Raw genomic sequence first — 13,332 nt, 5'->3', positions numbered from 1 at the left:
TTACTGTAGATCAGTAAGACAGGTTCCATAAATAACTATGAATAGATGAAAACAGATGTGTGAAATCCCAATGGCTTCATGATTATTAAAGGACTCTTACTGCGTACAATAACACCGGCTAAGTTAAGATTTTCTTGATCTGTTAGTATCCTGCTAGGTCATCTAATATTAATTAAAGATTTCTGTTTTGTACAAAGAATCAACCTTGTATGCATTCCCAGAATTAAATGGTTGTTTGTCAAGCAATGAATCTACAAGAAACCACACAACCCAGTAAAATACCATTTAGGAACCATTATTTGTAAGAGTGTACTGTCCTCACTGTGTAATAATTAATGAATGACTTTTTTTCCATTACACTGGTTGGGCTGGGCAGCACCATGGCACTGTGGTTAGCACTGTTACCCCAGCTTACAGATGATGGGTTCACATCCTGGCCTGATCACTCTATGTCACTCTTTCACATATCTTCTGTATAGCCCTTTTTTAAAATTTCAGTGTTTTTCTGTATGACTAAAAATAATAATTCTTGTGAGCAATGGAGCTTGATCTCATATAAAATAAACTTATTTGTCCTTGCAGTTCAAGGATTTAGGAATAACCTTTTCCTCCTCCAAAGCTTAGAAGTATCAGTTTTTTTTCTGATGTCTTGATGGTCTTTCTGCTAGGAATTCTTTAGACTTTCATCAACTATGTAACATCTCTGGATATTCTGTACCAAGCCAGGTTTGTCTTGGATTTGACTCCTGAAACAGAAATCTTATCCCTTAACTTTCAGTATGTTGGTCTTTTACCAGTAGGAGACATTTTGAGTGTGAAGTTGAGTCGTTAGCACCAAGGTTATTCCCTAGTCATAGTTTTTTATTACAGAAGATTTAACTGTTTGTCATATGAGTAACAGTTGATATATACTGTAGATTGTTAAGAGAAAGATTTACCAGGGTCAAGTAATAACTGCAGTTACATAGCAAAAAATTATGTTCTAATTATAAAAACGCAATATTGAGAATTCCAGTGAGAGCTCTAAAGAAAAAAAAAATTCTTTTCATACACTGTAGGTGGTAATGAGCAAGTTGGAACGTCATGTGTTGATCACCTCTTGCCTAGTCACTTGTCACCAAGTGCCCTCCTGGAGTTATTCTAAGCTCTCAAGCAGATGTGAACTTCTCTGAAAAGCATAAAGCACACACCTGGAGCTCATGAATGAAACACCTCTTCAAAATCTGTTAACAATGGATAGAGAGGCAGTATTTGCATTTCCTTACTTTATCCTCAGCATGTACTATACCACATATTGGGTTCTTTAGATCAATGTTTTAACAATCTACTAGACTTCTGAGCTCAAAAAGATTCAAGAATAGCAGTCAGTGATCTCCATAAAAACTAATGAGACAACTGGGATCCGCAGATGGCAGCACATAAAGCCTTACAGCTCAATTTTCAAGTGAATGCAGATGCATCTTTGTGGCTGCTACTCTGTTAAACTGTCACTTTAAAAATGTCCAAAAGATGTCCAGTTTTTTTTGTTCCTTAAATAAACTGCTTCTTTGCTTTTACTATTAATCCATCTGTTTAATGTACCATTAGTTGTTTGAGTATTATATAATGAGCATACTGTGAGAAAGACTTTCAATGCAAGTGGCAGAGAATCAAACAGGTCTTTCTTTAGAGGAACAAATAAAAGAATCGGTGTCATCATAATCTAATAATGACATCATCGTAATAATGATGATGCAATAACAAATGGAAATATTGATGATAACATTTTGAACCAAAAGCAAACATAATACATTAAATAAGACATTTCTGACAGAACCTGTTTTATTTAACTTTTATACTGCAGCGTTTGTCCACATGACAATTGATTTTGACCTTTTGGTCTTGCTCATTACTCTTCTAAATTCTGTTATGGTTTAGCCTGGACCTTGTCTGTGATGTATTTTCTTGTTTAAGGAGTTTTCTGTTAATTGTTGCATAGTTGCTTAGTATTTTATGTCTTTGTTATTTCTCTATTATATTTTCTTTTTTCTAAAATGTAAAATGAATAAGTTATATTCCTTGCATACTGCACTTTGGCGGAACTCCCAAGAAGCAGGCCCACTATGATATCACTACTGACAGTTTACCTTCAGCCTATATTTTCAGAATTGGGGCTAAATTCTTGTGGGGTGTCATTTTGTTGTAATTCCAGCCCGCAAACTCTCAAAGTGGTGGACATAGGCCACAAAATGAACAAAAGTTTACATTAGGTCTAGGCCACAGAAACAAGTCTCATTTCTGGCAGCCTAGCCCCAGACTCAAAAAGCCAGCTTTCTAGCCTGCACAGGAACAAAATGGGTCTGTGGAGTTTAAAGTTCAGTAATCCAAAACCCCTGGCCCTTTTTACAAAACAAAACTAAGTTCCATTATTCTTTGTTATTTTGTTATTCTTTATTAGTTATTAAATAATAAAAACGAGCACAAGGTAGGCAAGGCAGGAATAAATGAGCAAAAAAAATCTAAAAGACAACCCAAAACAAATATATCCAATTCATGATCCAAGAAGAGAATCCAATTAAATTGAACACGATTTCAAAGACTGACTAACAATATCAAAGAATACTAGAAAAGCCAACTAATGCTTACACAAATGGTCCTAATCCATCAGCACTCTGTGACACTTAGCCCATATATATACACTGAGGGCAGACCCTCAGCAATGATATTGGTGGGCCCGCCTGTTGCAGTTAAGGAAATGTATTGGGCTACAGAGGTCTAGTAATGCATAGAAGGATAACCCAAAATTGAAAAGTGGTCAAAAGGCAGAGCAAAAAGTCATAAAATCCAGTAATACAGAAATATCCAAACAGCAAAAAAAAAAAACACAGCAGAACTCACCACACCACGAGCACATTAACAATGAACTACAAGGGACTGTGTGTTTCCCTTAGCCTGAAGCTAAGGGCTGAAGGCTGTCCCTTGTAGTGATGGGCAGGTGGCTTTGTTTCTTGGGGAACCACCCAGAAAACACAAGGAAAATAGCAGACAATACTTTGGCATACAGTATAGAAACTAAATTTACAAACAAGTTTAAAATAAAAAACAAACAAAATAAGCATAAATGAGATTTTTGAACCCCAGCCAGGGAAGCATGACAAATGCAATTTAACTTGAGAAAAAAATATTTTGTCCTATAAATCTCAATACTTTTTTTATTTAAAATGCTTATTATGCACATTAGTGAAACTGCTGCATTGCTAGGTAACCCAATGGAAGCTGGCAGAGAGCACACTGGAACGGGAGAGGCAATGCATGCGTTCACAGTTCTATGACAGTTTTTATTGTAGTGTCGAATTATCAGCGAATTGAACAGTATTGTGGTGGCTGATGAAAGATAGTAGCATTTTGCATTGAATGGCATTTACTTGGCCCCACATGCTGGCACTGTTACTTTGATTACTCTCGCATCTGTAACTGCTCCTTTAGGCTTTGCTCCCAGTTACCAAGATGTAATTGTAAGATCCTTGCAGTGTGGAGTTTGTAGCCAGCTTAAAAAGAGAAAGATCTATTAAAAAGAAGAGAAAAGAGCAGCTTTTTGTTCCCAGTGACACACTCCAGGTGTTTATTCTCCACTTCAACTGCCCACCTTGTTCTCTCCCTTTGTCTGTCTATCTGCCTGCCTTCCATTTATATTTTATATAACTTACTAAAGATTTCATATCTTTCATCTGAGCCTAATTGCAGTTTTCCTAGAGTGTAAGATTTTCATTCAGCTTCAGATACAAACACAAGTAAGGAAAAAAGGAAAGTACATGCACAGTGTTTAAACCCCTTTTAAAAGATACTTAACACTCAAGATCTTAAATGTTTATCCATTTTCCCATTTTGAAGTTAAAATGGGGAGCTGCATAAACATTGGAGTACAAGTTGCCAAAGCAGTATTATAAAATTAAATACTGATATAATCATTTGAAGGGGAAATATGTGGAATAGCTATAAGGGAAATTTCTTTTGTTAAAGATAAATAATAATCAATACTATATTTTTAAACTAATTCAATTAATTTCAAGAATTTTATTATAAACAATGTGTATTGTTAGGAAGACAGAATTTTCAACATTAAGATGGTTAATTGTATCTTACTAGGGGGTTCACCCCCTGTTTGCTTCGCTCACCAATCCCCCCACCCTGCACTACATGCCAGCCACTTTGCGTCTCTGCTGCCCCGCGTTGTGAAGAGGGGGACTGAACACACCCCAAGTAGACACGGTCACTACTCCGAAATCCCCTTTTAAATGGTGATACAATAGGAAACAAATGCAGTTTTTTTTTTACCTCCTCTTTACTCGATCAGCTGGTGGCTTGCTGCTGCTGCCCTGCCGTGTGATCTGCATCTCACGCGGTGCTTCGAACATTTAAAAGCCTGTACAGCAGCTGTCCTACTCTTTGTCTTTTATTTCCAACCCCCGTACGTGGTTAAATCTCTTGGCATAAAGTCTTGCCTCAGGGAACGTGAGTTCTTGATATTTTTTAGTTTATAATTTAAAAACGGAATAAGAATGTGAAAATCTAACAACAACACATTAAATTCTGAAAAGAATGATACCAAACATATACATGTAGGTTTTAAAATAAACCTGATTTAAAGCGTGACAAAAAGCATGACATAAAAACATCACATAAAATCTTTGCACAAAATCGTGGCACTTTTAGGCTTAGGATTTTAGGTATATAGAGTAGATAGATAATCATGATGACAGTTAGTTTTGATTAGCACATGTAAGTAATATTTTCACTGTACTCTCTACACATGGTAATAACCCTATAATGCTTTGTGGTATTGTAACAACACATTGGCCTGCCAGAATTGTTAGACAGTTTCTGGTTATGACAAATGAATGTAAATTTTAAGATGGAACAAAGAGGTAACTGACACCTCTTGCATCACTACATATCACAATGATGTTGTACTTAATGTTGTAAAGAAGTCAACGTTTATGGTTTGAATTTTTCAACCTTTATGTCCAACGTTTTTCCTTTATTTCAGTTTTTATGTCCAGGCCCCTCCGTCATAGACATTTGCATGTATGTTAGGATTTGAAGGTTATTCTCACTTCTGTTTGCCTCTTTGGTAAAATTGTAGGCATGCCATCTCAGAGAATAGCAGTGAGGATAAGTGCCTTTTTTAGAGAATTCCAGGGTGGAGCAATGTGCACTCTGGAGTAAGATCTTTTTTCTGGAGTCTTTTATGTGTAGCACAGTTTGTCTACTGAACTGTGTCCCTCTTCTCCTTTTAAGTCATCTGCCTCTTTGCTTTGTGCTCATTAATTTTACTCTTAGGCCTTCTGTAAGCAAATGTGATATGCAATCTATTCAATGTAGTTATTAACTTGAATAACGGTTCCTCCTTCCTTTCACTAAAATAATTGCCTATATGTATAATGTACACCATGTATTTATACAGCACATTTTCACAAACAAAAGTAGCTCAAGGAGTATCTCTCAGATGATTAATTTGTTGAGCAGCTCCTCAAACCAGCCCAACAGCTGCCCTGCAGCATGACGAAGATCACCCTAGAGATATGTGCCTCTTAAAGATGAGTTTTTGACAGTCTCTCTGTACAATTGCTTTGGATTGGTACTGCTGCAACTGTAGTAAAAAGAACAAAATCATTAGAGGTTAGCTCTATGTACAGGTGGCGCAGTGGTAGTGCTGCTGCTTTGCAGTAAGGAGACTGTGGAAGATTGTGGGTTCGCTTCCTGGTTCCTCCCTGTGTGGATAGCGCTTTGAGTACTGAGAAAAGCGCTATATAAATGTAATGAATTATTATTACTTTACTTTTACACTTTGTATTTAACAGTTCATAGTGTTTACTGGAAGTCTATTCTGTCATGGTCAGGTTTAATAGTGTTTACTGGTGGTCGCTCCCATTGTGGTCAAGTGTAAGGCAAGAACCAATTCTGAAAATGGTTCCAGTCCATTACAGATTGCACTGACATACTCACAGGCACTGTGAAGTTAGGTGGGACAATATTTCCCCAGTCCAGAGCAACACTAGATAAAAGTCACTTTGGAAAAACGTTTGATAGGGTGCACTTAAGTCTATACATTTCTATAGGCTACTAAGGCTACTTTCAGACAGTAGCTAAAAGCAATCCTATTCCAATTTTTTGGCTCACTGTGATGGTGTGGGTTGGAATCTATAATCTTGTTGCATCCAGGAGCCTCTTAGACCTGCCACCGTCGATAACGTAACCAAGTGATGAGCCGGGCAAATGAGGACACATACACATAGTAAGGGGTAGATGCATAAAGTGAATAGTGCTTTTATTAAAATCCAACAATCAAAATAAAAGTGTCCAAATAGTGCAGTGTTTAGATATTCAATAAATACATAATCCATTAAAACAGTGCTCATGGAGGTTAAAAACAAATCCTGTAAATAATCTTTTATAAATGTGGTTAAGACCCTAGGCAAGAGCCTAACCTTTAAAATCAAGTCCCTGGTGCTTTCCTTTCAAATGGACATCTCCCCAGCTTACCTGCTTAGGTTCCACAGCCCAGAGAGATGTCAAACTAACAGGCACAACCAAACTTCTTCCACAGGCCCGGGTCCTTGCTGTCCCATGGCTGCCCAACAGGGCTCCCAATCCAAACTTCACCTTGATCCTTCTAACAGCCTTCCCCGGACTTACACAGGATCAAGTCAGCTAGAGTCACCCTCTTCAGCTCCTAAGCATTTGCCACACGCTCCCCTGATGGCTCTCCTTTCTCTTGCTCCCTCACTCTTGCACCGGTACTCTCCCATCTTCCTGCCTGCTTCTCTCGCCTATGTTTTAACCTCCCAATCTTTCTTTATGGTTCTCTTTTTTTTCGTTCCTCTCTCTCTCTGCCATTCAGGCTCCTCTTAAACTCTGATGCCTAATTGGTTGCAGGGGTGAGGAGCCGCTCCCTCTGCGGCACCATTGCGGCACCTCAATAGAATGCAGAGTGAAATGCAGTCCTGTACACCCTCATCCGATGAACCTTCTTTGGGGCGTGATTATTTATTTAAAAATGGACCTGTTGTTGCTTAGGCGTGGACCTACTACTCCACACTCACATCCAGTTTTTTTGGCCTATCTTTGATTTTTTTCTAAATAATGTTGTGAGAAATCATATTCTAATTTGAATTTATACAGATATCTGATCTGAATGTACAAAATGTATAAAAACATGTTTGTCAGACATACACTGTATGCAACCTAACAGACAACTGTCAACAAAAATGTTGGCTACTGACTACTTATCTATCTTTGCAAGACATCTGCAAATTTGTCACCTCATCATGCCAAGAAAGGGAAATGGCAAATGGAAAAAAATCTAGTTGCCTCTTTCCTCACAGTTACAACTGCTGTAACTGTGCATAAAAACCTGAGAGAGAGAAACCAGGAATGGTGAGAGCAAGATTTGTAAGGAGGCTTGGTGAAAAACAGTGGTTTAAAAATTTCACAATGTTGATGCAGTTTCTCAGTCTGTAAAACTATCTTAGAAAAATATGTGCTTAAGGTGAACCACTTCTGTCAAAAAACATAGCAATTTGGTTGTAGAGGCAGATAACAGTTGCAGAGAATCATAAGCAGTTGAACCAGCAAGTATAGAGTGCATTTTTTTTATCATTACCTAAATTGTGCTTGAACAGGAATAAGGAACAAGTTCCAAAGTAATGTTGGGACACCTGCTGGGTCTTCCCATTTATTTCAACAAACAAACTTAAAACAAAACAAACGTGGGGTGGTCTTAAACTATAGAAATATAGGCTATACCCTTCTCTTAATTTGCCAAATTTTTTGGTCTGGCTTTGAGGAGCTCTGTCTTCCAGTTTGGCCTGAACCAACGTTAGACACTTCCTTCTGGGGATGCCCAGGTTTATAGGACTTGGCCTGGAAGGGACAGAGTCATTTGCCCCCACTGGCTGTGAAGGCAGAAGAAGTGGTAATATTCATGCTGGAGTGGAATTACATACCTGTGATAGGCCCAAAAGAAGATCCTCCAAAGCACATGTATGAAAACAGTCAGTCAGTCAGTCACTGTCCAACCTGCTATATCCTATCACAGGGTCACGGGGGTCTGCTGGAGCCAATCCCAGCCAACACAGGGTGCAAGGTAGGAACAAATCCCCAGGCAGGGTGCCAGATCACCGCAGGGCACACACACACATACACACCAAGCACACACTAGGGACAATTTAGGATCACCAATGCACCTAACCTGCAAAGAAACGTAATAGTCCAATATAATCACAATGAAACCAAATATAATTATCATTTTGAAACATTTACCAATTCCTAATTACTCTGTCTACACCAATGTACACAAAGAATGCAGTATCACCATCTATTCAGTGCATGATACCAGAGATTTTTACAATGAGACACTACGGTAAACTTTTTTCACCAGCCAACAATGAATATAAAAATAGTGCCATCTGTCATTGTAATGAACCACAGAGGATGATATTTGTCAAGTTTTTTGCAAGTTTTAATGTAAACCGATTTGGTAAATGCTTATAATTTGAATTGAAGAACACAGAGTCACAGTCTTGTTGGTGTGTTGATTTTTTATTTTGCTGCATTTGTCTCTCATATGTTACTCTGGTCATGTTATTATCATTATTATTTTTAAGGTTGTGATTGTTGTTTTATGAAAACAAAACAATATACAGTAAGTGCAAGCTGGAAGCAATGAATTTCCATTAATCTTTTAATTCCAATTTGTATAAATGTTATGAATAATTGAAAATGTTTTAATAAAATCTCCCAAGTAACCTACAATAACTTCAAGTGTTTAAAACCACCACTCCACTGCATACCAAAGACCGGGCTTCTCACACATGTCAGAGTTTTTAATGCTTCATTAAAATAACAGCATTACTGCAGTACGATGCTGATGAATCTGTCAATACCAATGACCAGCCTTTGAACTCAGACAATACGTATTGTCAGTTGTAGGCTGTTAAATTATTATTATTGATGTTACAGCCTTGATTTTTTTTACCCCCACCAATTTTTATGATAAGTCGGCATCCCTGCTGTCACTCATGCTGCGTCAATTTAGAATTGTCAGTTATCCTAAACTGAAAATCTTCCTTCCTGCACACACATAGTGAGTACTTACACACTCCAATTAGGTAGTGATTGTGTCAACATTCAAACTTGGGACTTCAATACTGAACTGCTTTAAAAGTGCACTGATCCAATTAGGAACAACATTTCCACAAATTATTGTCATGCTTGACTACTCAGGCATACTTGGTGTGTTTCTTGCAATGACTTGTTCAGATTCTCAACATGCAGGAGTTTCAGGGTTCCAGTCTTATTCACTAAGCTACAATGTGTTCCTAAGGTTAATAACTTCAGTCATGCAGTTTAATGTTAGGAGTTTCTTGTAATTTGCTTGGCAGGCCCTACATTGCACTAAGTCGTTATGGGGTGGGAGTATTGCTCACATGTTGAGGATTTGGCTGTTGGTGCTCGATGAGGATCGGTGCCTTTTATGGAAAGGAAAGAATGAATCCAAACATAACCTTTGACTTGTCACACTTCAGTGTTTCCTCTGTAAATCTGCCCTTTAAAGAGAATCAAGACTCCCACACCATGTTTATATAGACTTAGAACAAAAATCCCCACCGCATGTGTGTTCAGTTTTTTTTTCATACTAACAGAAAAATCCCTTTAAAAACACTGTGGGTCTTCAGTGAACAAAAACATACAGAAGAGTGTTGTTGCTGCCTTTAGGGATTATCAAATATTTACACGCAGCATCCAAGAGGTTTATATTTAAACATTTAGAAAGCAAGTTTAATTGTGGAAGCATTATAGACCCTGCTGTTTGATCATGTTTCTCTGACACTAGTGAAGAACATTTCTTTTAAAAGATGAAAAAATGTGATTTTCATCACACACTAGTAAACATGGGAATGTTTAAAAAATGCCAAGCATTGTCTGGAAAGCAGTTTTAACTGCTTCCATTCCAAATTCCTCCTTTTTATAAATCACTTCGACTACTAAGGCACAAACTAGAATTGTGTTTTAACTATGACTTTAAGTTCTTGCACCTCTTATTTTGTTGTTGCAGTTTACATTAGGGTGTTTAAAGAGAAGTATTACTGTAACACTCCTCGATGTAGGGTAGTTATTTCAGGTAAGGAAGACAGAAGTTCCGAGCTAGTGAGTGTTGACGTGTTGTGTATTGATTAGCACATGCAATTAAGAATTTCACAGTACTCTGTCGTACATTTTCTTTTAGATTATACTTTATTATTTTAATCCCATTACTAAATTAACTTGTTGACATTTCATGCACAGTATAATTTATGTACAGTAATCACCAAAGAATTTTATTTCAAATTAAAATTGGTGCTTATTTCAGATAGACAAGGTAGACTGAGTTATATGAAATGGTCATATACTGATCAGGAGTGTTTCAAAGGATTGATAGTAATAGGGCCTCAGTTTCCTTTCAGGGTATCTAGAGACATCCTTCTCCAAGCTCTCACACACACATTTAACTTCAAACCATCTTGATCAGTGCTTGAACTGCAGCAAAATTACTACTAGAATTCCATGTTTTTTCAATGCCTTGTTCCTCCTCCTGATGCACTCTTAAACTACTCCAAGTTTCATTCGCGTTGATATACAGTGGAACCTCAGTTTGCGAGCATAATTTGTTCCAGAAACGTGCTCGCACTCGTATATCAAAGTGAATTTTCCCATAAGAGATAATGGAAACTTAGATGATTCGTTCTACAACCCAAAACTATTCATATAAAAATGATTAATACAAAATATAAAGTAAAAATACATAAAACAAATTAACCTGCACTTTACCTTTGAAAAGAATCATGGCTGGTGTGAGTGAGTTTCTAAACTCTTGTGGGATTCCACCCAATGGGACAACACGCGGAAGAGCGTCCCAAAGCAATCGCAGTCTCCCAGCGCTATAGCAGTTTGCTGTAAAAGTGAATCCGAAAAGATCGTGGACATGCTATAAGCGCCTGCCGTCGATGGGTGATACAAGGAACATTATAAATGCGCAGGGCACAGTACTACTTGGCAACGACCCTGCCTGACTGCTGTGTCTGTGTATAGGAGAGTGGCAGATCCCACTACAATAAATAATCGCGCTCTTGCTGTTTCAAGCTTATTAAAGCTGGAGTTGTTAAAGTACTGAGACTCAGCTTCGTGTTCTGGGGCGCAAGATGGGGAATTACACGTCACAGCACACGTGCGTGCACACGCACACACCACACACACACAGTCACAATGCTGTAGTAAACAGTATACGCTTGTACGGATGTTGACTATATGAGAGAGGCACGGCGAGAGAGTCACACGCACACGAGAGAGAGACACACACACATACACGCGAGAGAGAGACACACACACACACACACACATGCGAGAGAGAGAAGAACCATCAGCTCAGTTGTGATCACATGACGCTCAGCAGACAAAGTGTATCCATACTACTTGTATTGCAAGAAATCGCTCGTTTATCAAGTTACAATGTATTAAAAATTTTAGCTCGTCTTGCAAAACACTCGTAAACCAAGTTACTCGCAAACTGAGGTTCCACTGTATATATATATAACATTGAAGAGAGGGCGAGGGGGGGGGTCCCTTTTCGTTTTTTTACAGTTTGCTGATATAACTATATTTTTGTGAAAAACTGTGGTCAAATAAATTTACTATTGTGCAGAGCCGGGAGCAGTCTAGTTGGGGGTAGGTGGGTGAAATAAATTAATGCAAGATCAGGGGTTTGGCATAATATATCAGGGGCTTAAGTCTCCCAGCGCCATTAATACTGATCAACGTCTACTATTTTTCTCTTCCTGCAGGAGTGCTTAGTCTTCCTGACAGCCTGAACTTACACAGAGATCAGCAGCGAGCCAACAAGCCTGGTGACATGCAGATGTACAGCCAGTCTGAACTCAGGACAATTGAGCAGTCCTTGCTTGCAACCCGGGTGGGCAGTATTGCTGAGCTCAGTAAGTATATTCTTAAAGTAGACTATGTTCTGCAAAAGTGATCTAAGAACATGACTGTTTTGGTAAGAACAGGCCATTTAGTTTGGCATAGCGTCACAAACCCTAACTACACAATGCATGCCAATGTCATCCTGTAGAGATGTGGAGATGACTAAAGTGCTACTATCTTCTTACCTAATTAGTAATTTGTTTTACATATCAGTGGAAGAAACCTTTTTAACAATAGCGAGAGATTTACTCTTAACAAGCTTCTAAACACATTTATACTTCAGTAGTTTTTATATACTGTCTGAACATGGGCAATGTCAAGTCCTCTACAATTTCTTGTATTTTACTCTTCGCATCATGCAGAAAGTAATGAATAATTAAGTCAGACGGAGAATTCTGGTGGACAAGTATTAAATATTATGCCTGTAAAATAATGGAACTGTACAAAAGAGCTGTTCATAGCCGCATTCTCAAGCTGGCTACTGCTAGGCACAGGCTGGGGGTCCTTCCTTTGTGCAACTGTTATCTCTACCTATCTCATTTTGTTGTCTAATAGACATGTGATGGGATGATTCCTGTTCTCAAAGCCAGCACACCTCTTAGTGATGCTCTAGCATCCTGTGTATAGGCCTGCATTGAGTTCTGGTTTTTTTTTGGTGCTTTGAAATTTGTATTTATGCTTAGTTTTTTATATATTTTTGTTTTTCACACTTTTCTGAGTTTTAACTGCCTGCTTATGTCTTAGATTGCTCTCTTTGGATGACATTTTTACTTACCGTCTGCTTATCTTGCCACTATGATCCTAATTAGAAATTAAGCAGACAAACCAATCCCATGCACAGCTCTTCTAGCCCTACCTAGAAATGAAACCCTTCTAGTGCTGCACAATTTCTAACACTGGGTCATCTTCCAGTGGACTATGCCTGGCACACCCCTCCTTGTAAGTTGCCAATGGAGCAGGTACTTTACATACTGTAAGCAGATGATAAGCAGAATTTGTCATTTTTTTTATAGAGGTAGGAAGACACTATAATGCACTGCTGGCAACCATTAAAGCAAGATCTATATACCCAGGCTCTGTCAAGGTCTCTGTCTTTCTTTTTTCTCTCTGACCTAGTGAGTCTTTTCTAATTGCTTTGCAACTGCCTTCCAGCGCTTTACGCAGTCATTGTCATCGAGGGGGATCTTTTATAAGCATACCAGTGAGTGAAATTAGGCCATACATCAGACAACCTTTTCTGTGACAGTAAAGCAGGCAGACTTTTTAACAACTTTGATGAAGGTCCCAAGGTAGTCTGTGTTCCCCTGATTGTATTCCCATTAAAGACAGCAGTAT

At 38.3% G+C, this 13,332-nt stretch overlaps 1 protein-coding gene across 1 annotated transcript in view; it reads left to right on the top strand.

Moving 5' to 3' along the window:
* Nucleotides 1-13,332, top strand: part of btbd11b (BTB (POZ) domain containing 11b) — a 513,987-nt gene that overhangs the window by 255,934 nt on the left and 244,721 nt on the right. Inside the window, exon 2 of the mRNA XM_039761620.1 lies at nucleotides 11,859-12,008. Coding sequence (XP_039617554.1) covers nucleotides 11,859-12,008 — 150 coding nt within the window. The remainder of the gene's footprint in view (nucleotides 1-11,858; nucleotides 12,009-13,332) is intronic.

This window comes from Polypterus senegalus, chromosome 8, assembly GCF_016835505.1.
Source record: "Polypterus senegalus isolate Bchr_013 chromosome 8, ASM1683550v1, whole genome shotgun sequence".
Taxonomy (NCBI): domain Eukaryota; kingdom Metazoa; phylum Chordata; class Cladistia; order Polypteriformes; family Polypteridae; genus Polypterus; species Polypterus senegalus.
The sequence above is the reverse complement of the archived record's forward strand: the minus strand, read 5'-3'. Positions and strand labels throughout refer to the sequence as shown.